General features: G+C 49.0%; 1 protein-coding gene across 1 annotated transcript; it reads right to left on the reverse strand.

Moving 5' to 3' along the window:
* Positions 1-5,302: 5,302 nt before the first annotated feature.
* Gpr84 (G protein-coupled receptor 84) lies at positions 5,303-7,684 on the reverse strand. The gene is made up of 2 exons (XM_031359181.1): positions 7,391-7,684; positions 5,303-6,711 (listed from the first exon to the last, which is right to left on the reverse strand). Exon 2 carries the CDS (start codon positions 6,701-6,703, stop codon positions 5,513-5,515), a length of 1,191 nt encoding a protein of 396 aa, XP_031215041.1. The 5' UTR covers positions 6,704-6,711; positions 7,391-7,684; the 3' UTR covers positions 5,303-5,512.
* Between the last annotated feature and the right edge of the window lie 1,835 nt (positions 7,685-9,519).

Consider the following 9,519-nt stretch of genomic DNA (forward strand, 5'->3'; position numbering starts at 1 on the left):
CTAGTCCGGATGCAAGAAGCTAGAAGACTGGGCTCTCCTGGTTCCTGCCCATAACCCCCCAGTGTTCTTACTCAGCTGGCTCTCCTTTTTCCCTGAAAACAGAGAAGATGCCCCGGAGGCAATTTTTGGCCTTTAAAGGAAAATTCGAGAGAGGAACAGATGAAATCCATGTCACAAGGTCATTCTCTTAGGACTGGAAACCAGAGGCAACCAGGCCTTCAGCTGTTTCTGGGGCTAGGAAGATGCTGCCAGATGTGGCACAGAGAACTACTTTCTCATATAGAGAGGGTTCTCAGGGCAAGCCTGTCAGGTCACCAGTAGGAAGGGAAATAGAGGTCTTGAAAGACAGGAGGCAAGTCCCACCTAAAGATAAAAAACAGCAGGACTGGTTAGGGGTTACAGGCTCCTACTCCTGAGAGTCAGTTTCCTCCCTGAGGTGGTACTCAAGGGACAGAGAAAGCTGCCTTTGAAGCAAACACAGTTGGCCTAAGACTGACAGACAGGACTTGTGCTGGAAGGGAGATCAGTGTGATCCAAGGAGGTTCTGAGAAACCAGACTATATATCTTCTGTGGATGGATCCTGAGGTTTACCTCCAGCTGCCCTTAGAGACATCTCTAGAGCCTTGGTGCTCCTGGCATCTAGTGCCCTGATGAGATCTCGCTTTACTTTATTGTTTCTAAAGAATAGACACTAGAGTGAACTCCAGGCAAGAGCTAGGTGGGAAAGCCACTGAGCCCTCACCTCAGTCCCCCCTACCCATTCCTACCCAGGGCTGGTGGAGGAAAATGGGGCCTGCTCTCAGACTGCTCTACAAGGAGCAATCATTGACTCAATTTCTGATGAAATGCTAGAAGTTGGAAATTTTACTGGGAAGGGTAATGGATTGGGAGAAAACAAAAGAATGGGGTGGGGGGCAGGAAAGGGGAGAGGAGATCCTGTCTTTTTTCCTTTCTCTCTTCCCCCCACCCCCCCGATTGAGGAGGCAGATTTACAGCCTTGGTGTTGGGGGAGGTGAGCATAAGGAAGACAGATCTGCAGTTTTGCCCTCTGAGTGTCTGGGTACTTAGCTTTAACTCCCCCATTAGCATCAATCCCCATCTTGCTGCCCATCCGTCTTCTGACATCAGCTCCTTCCTCTCTGTGTAGGCCAGGCTTTCTGACCCTAAGTGGCTCTTAAAGGGCCAGTCTAGACCCTTCTCTTTCCCTCCTCTTAGTGGGAGGAAGTGGGGACAGCAAGCTGGAGCCTGTGCATATGTATACTGTGGCCATCCTTGCTGAGGCCAGTGTCACCGAGGGCATGGGGCAGGGGGTGTGACTTCCCAGTTTTCTGTAGACCTCTCTTATGTCATGGCCTCTATCTTTGTCTGCTAACTCCCCAAACCTAGAGCAAAGCCGTTGCTGGCCAGGGTTGAGGACTAGAGAAGGCATGTGGATCCTTAGGCAGATCCTTCTTTCCTCCCTCTTCCTGAAGGCCCAGGGCAAGGAGTGTTTTTAATTTTCAGCCAGCAGTGGGGGTGGACAGGTTGAGAACCGAGGCTCCTAAGGAGATGCATTGGGTGCCACATTCCTAGCCTCTTTCCCCAAGGATCCAGGCAAATCCCTTCTCTGTGAGGGAGACATCAAGTCCGAGAAACCTGCTTGTGTTTGCTGGCTCCCATCCCCAATTCATTCCTCAGCAACTGAACTTAGAAGTGCAGGAAGAGAGCACTATCCTCTGCAGAAAGGCTGTAACTGCCCTCCAGGGTCTCCAAGAACGATGCTCACAAAGTTCTTCCCTGACTCGCCTTCTATCCCTTCTGCTGCAAAACTCTGCAGGCATCTGAGAGGGTTCTCAAGGGCCATACCTTTCTAACTTTCTTACAGGTTTCTGAAGCCCACCACCCTCAGCCCCGGGGCTCCCTCTGGCTCAAGATGAGAGGGAGCCGCTGGTAGGGTCCTTGGGAAAGTGGCCTCGTCCGAAATAGGAACCCCCACCGTACCCCAGTGGCCCCTTATTTATCACCCTCCAAACCTCATTCTCAAAGAAGCATAAATATTCCTAATTCCTGAAGGCCGAGCCAGAACTCGTAAATCTAAGCGGGGATGGGAGTGGGGGTTGGTGAGAGGGGTCCCGCGCAACAAACGCGACAGAGCTCCCACGGCTGCGCGCCGCCGGCTTCAGGCCCATCAGTTTCCCCGCTGTCTCAGCCGAGTCGCAGAGCTGCTCCGGAAGCGGCGACACGGGCACGCGCGGCGAGCACGCGAGAACAAGGAGCGCGGGGGAGGGGCGCGCGGCCTCGTTCCTAGCCGCCCCCCCCCCCCCCCGGCGCCCACCAGGCTGTAAATCAGGGCCGAGGCCGTTGGACCAATAGCATCGCGACTCGTAAATCGGCCTGTCAAGATCAGCCAATGAGACGTGGCTTTAAATCAAGTTCTGTCAGAGCTCGGCCAATGAGAGACTCTGGGCAGACCATAAATCTGTCTGCAAGAGACAGCGAAAGAGAGAGAGTGTGCTGCGAGCGGGCAGGCGGGGCCGAGGGGGAGGCGCGAGCGCGAGCGCGGGCGCGGGCAGGCGAGAGACTGCAATCTGCTCGAGAGACGCCCAAATGGAGAGGGACAAAGAGAGGTCTCGACAGGGCGCGGGCTCTCGCCTGAGGCTGACAAAAATAGTGAGTGGTGGGTGTACCGGCACCGACTTCCCATTTTAACACTCACGCCCCAAGAGAGAATCCCCCAGAAAGCCTCATTTTCCGTTTTCTTTTTCCCAACTCAGCCTTTATTGAAATTAGGAAGATGTGTGTAAAGGGACCCCTGAAGGGTGAGAAAGCAGCTTGCTTGCTAAATTTCTGTCCTTTGGTTTTGGGACTCCTAAGTCATTTTTTTCCCCCAGCAACTGAAGATTAGGAAGCCACCCTGATGTCTAACTGCAATCCCTATCACTGTTCCCTTCTACTCTGAGGAAGATTTTGAATTACCTTCAAGGAATGTGAAAAGCGAACCCTTTTACAAGCCTTCAGAGAGTTGTCAACCTTCAGAATCTTGGAAGGACTGAACAGGAAGGACTTTTAGGTTTGTCTGACTACATGCCCTAGCTTCAGCAACGCAGCTGTTTTGTAGTGGTTAGTCCTTATTGCTGGCAACAGCTCTAGTTAGACTTTGCCCTCAAACCACAGTTTATCACTTACTAGCCCTTTGACTTTGAATGAATTAACCTGTTGGTGTTGTTTCCCATTTGTTAGAAAGTATAATTGATTGTCATGGGAATTTTATGCCTACATGAAATATCTTTGCAGAATTTAGCACTACACAAAGAGTGTCCCCTACTCAGCTTTCTGCAGATCATGAAACTTGAAGCCTAGAGTGGTCCAGAAGTCTCAAGTTCATGGAACTGTCACTCAGGTCTTTGGCCAAGCCTCAGCGGTACAGTCCCAGGCTGCATAGACCTGGCCTGTCTGAACCTGTCTCGGTAGCCTCAGCTTGCTTTTGTTTGTAGGCTGTGAAGAATATTTAGAAACATAGTCTCTGGATTAGCAAGACAGACTCCTGGCCCTCACTGGGGTGGTGGGTAGAGGGGGTGGAGTTGGAGTGTCTTTTTTGGGGGGAGGTTTCAAGGCAGGGTTTCTCTGTATAGCTCTGGCTGTCCTGGAACTTACTCTGTAGACCAGGCTGGCCTCGAACTCAAAAATATACCTGCCTCTGCCTCCCAAGCTCTGGGATTAAAGTTGCACCACCACTGCCCGGTCGGAGTGTCTTTCTATTCTCATTTCAGTTGTTCAAGATTTTGTTGTTTCAAACAAGGGACAGGAAGAGGCCATATGCAGTAGGGCATCTTGTCAACCCAGCTTAAACATTCCATTCTCAGTGGTCTCATGATGCTTACCCTGTCCCACCTTAGATAAAGGCTCCACTAGCTGAACATTGTAACTCATACCCCCCTACACCTTTTTTTACCCCCCCCCCGATTCTGAAGAAAGAAGATCAAGTATTGACCAGCATCAGCTACATAGTGACGGCCTCTCCCCCCCCACCCCCAGACAGGGTTTCTCTGTGTAGCCTTGGCTGTCCTGTAACTCACTCCGTAGACTGGCCTTGAACTCAGAAATCCGCCTGCCTCTGCCTCCCAAGTGCTAGGATTAAAGGCATGCGCCACCACGCCTGGCGACAGCCTCTTTCAAATGAAATAAAAAGGAAAACAATATTTCAGCAAGGATTACATGCCTGTAAACTTGCCCTCTGAGGTCTGAGGCTGTAGGACCATGAGCTCCACTCAGCCTGGTTTCATGGTAAGATTATCAAAAAACAAAACATCCTTCCTCAGTCATCATTTTTCTACCCAAGCTTGGTGTATGTGTGCTGACGTAAATCTTGGGCCTCTACCCCTGGTCAGGGATCTTGCAGGCACTTAAAATACTCAACCGGAAGTAAAAAAAGGAAGCACAGAGAACCAGCGCCACCTGGTGGACATTGTGATTTCAGGCAGTATGATGGCGCTTAAGAAGTCAGGGGTGTGCCCTGCGGGGCTTTCTTCAGCCTGAAGAGGAAAAATGGAGAAAGAGAGGCAGAGCTGCCACCCGCTAAGCTTGGTTCCATTTCCCAGGAGCACAGGCTCCACCTTGACTGTCCCCTTGCATGGGGTGCAGTGGTCAGGATTCACTGCAAGGATATATCCTGTAGTGTTGAATAAACTTCCTCGCCTGGATGGAGGATTCTGGCAGTAGTGGTGAACAGTAAGGGCTAGGCACACACCTACAATCAGGCTGTGGCTACCATTTCAGGACGATCTTGAATTTGAGGGCAAGTTGGGCTACCTATGATGATGTCTCAAAGGAAAAATAAAAGGGAAGGAATCTAATTCTCTCTAAGTACCATAAGTTCTTGTAACCTGGAACCCTGTCAGTCACAGGGTGTGTCTATCCCTGGATAGCTGCTCTCTAAACGGCTTTGACACAGGTCACTCCAAATCTCAACTACTAGATTCCAGTTCTGACTCTGGCCTAGATCCGTCTTTCTCACATAACCACTCCTGGACATTAAAAGCATTCAATGTGGAGTTAGGGAGGTAGGCTGCAAAGTGCTTACTATGCAAACATGAGATCTGTGTCTGATTTCCAACACTTACGTAAAAATTGGTCAAGGCAGTGCACGCCTGTAATCCCAGCATTAGGGAGGTCAAGTCAGTAGGGTCACTCACTGGAGCTTGCTGGCCAGTCAAATTCCGGAGCATCAGAAACACTGTTGCAAAAACTAAGATGGAAAGAGGAAGGAACACACACACACACACACACACACACACACACACACACACACACAGGTGCCAAGTGTGGGGGAATGCAATGTCTTTATTAATAATTAACCACATTCCTTGGGTCACACGGGGTTGACACACTGATTCCTGAATGGGGAAGTGGTGTACCTCTGTACCACTGAGGTTGTCTGTGAAATGCCCAAGGACTGAAAGGCTCCTGTCCTGTCCTCTGCAAGCCACTCTGGTTCCTGATATTTGACCTGGCCTGGTGAGTGGACTTCTAGCTTTAATGGAATCGACGGAAACTCTGTGGCCCGCGTTTCAGGATGGAGCCATAAGCGTGGCGAAACTGGCGGTTCATGGCTGCATAGAGCACAGGGTTGATGCAGCTGTTGAGCCAGGTGAGGTTGGCAGCCACCATGTGCACTACTCGTGGAGCGCGGCCCCTGGCGTCCAGAATGTTGAGCAGCAGGAAGGGGATGTAGCTGAGAGCGAAGCAAACGAACACTGCGAAGCACATAAGGGTCACCTTCCCGAACTCTGATGAGGCATCCGGGGCTTTGCGCGCTCCTGCAGCTTCCCGGGCTTTGCGATGCACTTCTGGAAGGCTTCTTTCTGCTATCTGTTGAGGTACCTTTCTGACGCCCTGGTCTCCCGCTTCTGACGAATCACCTTCTAGGGTCTGCGTGGTCGCAGCACTGACTGGCTCAGAAGAAATCCCCTCGCTGGGCCCTCTTGAGGCAACCCCGCTGTCTAGCTCCTGGAAGTGGCCAGGCATGGCTTCGTGTGTACCAGCCACCTGATTAGAGCGGATGCTGGCCGGCTGCAGCCCGTATTGGTCCAGCGCTCGAGCCGCACTCTTCACTTGCCGGTGGATGAGGCAGTAGAAGACGCCCACGCTGCTGAGTCCAAGCACAAAGTAGATGCCCATGAGGATGGTGGTGTAAGGTCGGCCTCGCATGCGGTCAAAGCTGCAGGTGCAGACAAGTGGCACCAAGACAAAAACATTCCAGAGGGGGGCAAAGCTGGTCACCCCCACAATCCAGCTGCCCACCAGTGCCAGCACGATCCCCTTAGCACTGAAAACCTGGGGAAAGAGCTTAGGGTGGGCAATGAGGAGGTAGCGTCCTAGAGCAATGAGACAGAGGGTGAGAATGGAGACAGAATTGGAAGTAAAGAGGAGGAGTCCAAATATTCTACAGAAGATGGTGCCAGTGCGCCAATGGAGGTGGAGGTATGTGTCCACGGAGAAAGGCTGCAGGAGCGTGCAGTAGAGTAGATCAGCCAGTGTGAGGTTGGCAATGAGCAGGTTGAAGCGGGTTCGGAGCTTGGGACGAATGGCCAAGGCCAGAAGGGTGAGCACGTTGCCCACAGTGCCTGTCGCAGCCACTACCACGCCCCAAATAACTGCAAAGTATCTATAGCCCAACACGGACTCGTGGTAGCAGGAGAAGTTGGCATCTGAGCTGTTCCACATGATGGAGACTGGAGGGAGAGGAGGAGAGGAGGATGGCATGAGTACTTGCTTCTCCAGTTGCCTCCTTTGAACAGCTTGTCCTCTGCTCTGCTCCTAGAACTCACTTTAATTCTTGACTGGAAAGCCACTATTACAGCACTTCATCTCAAAGTTCCCTGCTATCTCCGTAGGTTCTCTCTACCCTTTCCTTTCACATTCTCGGACTTCTTTTCTAAATTTTTATCAAATGTCTCTTCTGGAAATGTGTTAATTTTGTTTCTCCAGACCTCAGGCCCCTTCGATATGCGTGGAATGCTCCCCATAAACCTGACAGCTTCCATCCTAATTATTTCCCAGTTCCTGAAGATCAACCAAAAGCCCACTCTCTGCTCCTTGATCTCTCTCTCTCTGTCTCTCTCTCTCCCTCCTCCCCCTCTTCCCCTTTCCTTTCTCCCTGTGCCCCTGTTCCCTTCTCCCCTTCCTCCTCCCTTTCTCTCTCTCTCTCTCTCCTGTGTCTTGTTATATAGTTCAGGCTGGCCTTAACTCATAAAGATTCTCAGGCATCATACATATACCACTATTCTCCTGACCTCAAATTTTCTGATTGTAACTACCTGAGAAATAAGAGGATCGAGAAAGTAAGACCATGCCCAACACACACACACACACACACACACACACACACATACACACACACGAGGTGCTCACCTGAGGTTCCCAGTTTTCACACTTGTCTTCAATATCTAGCTCAGCTTAAAGAGCAGGTCTTTTGAGAGGCAGCCAGGCTTCCAGCTTTTTCTGGGGACAGCCAGGCTTCTAGCTGGACGTATAATGCCTCCTACCATGCTAGACAGAAATAAGAAACTCCCTAGTTACCCAACCTTAGCCACTTCCTTCCCCACCTCCAGCTAGTCCTACTAATTTTACCGAGGCTACTAAAGTCTGAGCTTCTCTGTTGAAATTCCCCTGCAACTTACTCCAGAGTTGTCTCACTCTTCTCTCCTTCCTGAAACCCAGTGTTAATTTCCTTCCTTTCTCTAAGGTCATTGCTGAGAACTGTCCAGCAGCGAGACAGTGTCAGATCCTCTGGACTACTTCTGTTTTTTTTTTTTTTTTTTTCCCTCTTGAGATATGGTCTGACTCATTATCTCAATCTGCCATGGAACTCACAGAAATTCCCTTGCATTAGCACTGTGAGTATAAGTACAAACTACCAAATCTGACTGGGCCACTTCTCAAGAGGTCAAAAACTGAGACCAGGTGCTAGAAGTAATGCCAAGCACCTCCAGAGAGCTTAGGCTTGTTTTGCAATAGCACTTCCTTTCTTCAGAGACTGGAGATGATTTACATCAGAGGGTCCCAAATGACACTTCAGCACATCTGAGAAGCAGAGTCAGATAAAAAGGGACTGGCAAGATGGCTCAGACTAAGTTGTATTTCAGAACTTATATTATAGAAACAAGAATCAATTCCTGCAAGTTGTTCTCTGAGTTTCATACAAGTTCTGTGAGACATGCATACCTATAAACACTCACATAAATAAGTGCAATTTAAAAAAAAAAGAGTTCTTAACTCAGCAGTTAAGAACACTGGCTGCTTTTCCAGAGGTCCTGAGTTCAAACCACGTAGCTCACAATCATTTGTTATGGGATATGATGCCCTCTTCTGGTGTTTCTGAAGTCAGCAACAGTGTATTTACATATATAAAATAAATAAATCTTTAAAAAATAAATTGAGGGATGGGTCTTATTATATAGAGTTGGCTGACCTGGAGCTCAATATAAAGACCAGTCTGACCTCAAACTCACAGAGATCCATTTGGCTGTGCCCCCTCAGAGCTGGAATGGAAGGTAGGAACAGAGGCTGATAGTACAGGGTGATGATCACAGTTCTTTAGACTTGTCAGAGCCACATAGTGAGTTCTAGGCCAGCCTTGGTAATTTTGGTGAATGAAAATTTATCTCAAAATAAAAAGTAAATTTGGCTGAGGATGTAAGTCAGTGGTAGAGTGCTTGCCTAGCATTCTCAAGGTCCTGGGTTCAACTCCCAGAATTAACTTCTCAGATTCCACATCTCAGATATATTAACCAAGTATGCTGGTACATACCTGTAATTCCAGCACTCAAAAGATGAAAAGATCAGAAGTTCAAGGTCATCCTCAGCTATGAAGTAATTTTGAGGCTAGTCTAGGCCATAGAAGACTCTGTCTTTAAATAAATTAAAGAATCCTGGCACAGTAGTCCATGCCTTTAAAAATCCCAGCACTTAAGAACCAGAGGCAGGTGGATCTCTGAGTTCAAGGATAGCCTGCTTTAGGTAGTGAGTTCCAGGACAGCCAAGGCTAAATAGAGAAACCCTGTTTTACAAAGCCATACCAAAACGAAATCACAAATGCTAAATTGATAGTCAGGCTGTTGACTCCTGCTTACAATCCCAACTCTTAGGAGTCAGAAACATTTTGAGATCAGGCTGGGCACAAAGTGAGACTTTGTTTCAAAAACAAACAAACAAACAAACAAATAGATGATCCCTTGTTTTGTGGTTAGTTGGTGGGGCTGCTAAACAAGAGAGTGAAGAACTATGATGTACCCTGGGTTCATTCCCCAGCACCAAAAAGAAAGATATGAACATGGGAAGAACAAGTTTAGGGAGAGAAGGGAATGATATATTCCATTTTGAAACATCAAGTTTGAGGCATATCAGTTTCCCAGCCTCTCCAACTCATTTCTTCTAGTCCCTCTGTGTCATCCTCCCCACACCAGGCCAGCCATTATTCTCCACCTATTTGATTTTTATGTTTAGTCATTTATTTTGTGTGTGTAGGTCAGGGGGCTGGG

This window comes from Mastomys coucha, unplaced genomic scaffold (assembly GCF_008632895.1).
Source record: "Mastomys coucha isolate ucsf_1 unplaced genomic scaffold, UCSF_Mcou_1 pScaffold11, whole genome shotgun sequence".
In the NCBI taxonomy this organism is placed as follows: domain Eukaryota; kingdom Metazoa; phylum Chordata; class Mammalia; order Rodentia; family Muridae; genus Mastomys; species Mastomys coucha.

Coding starts and splice junctions, on each gene's coding strand:
- Gpr84 (XM_031359181.1), bottom strand. CDS start 6,703: ATGTGGAACAGCTCAGATGCCAACTTCTCCTGCTACCACGAGTCCGTG.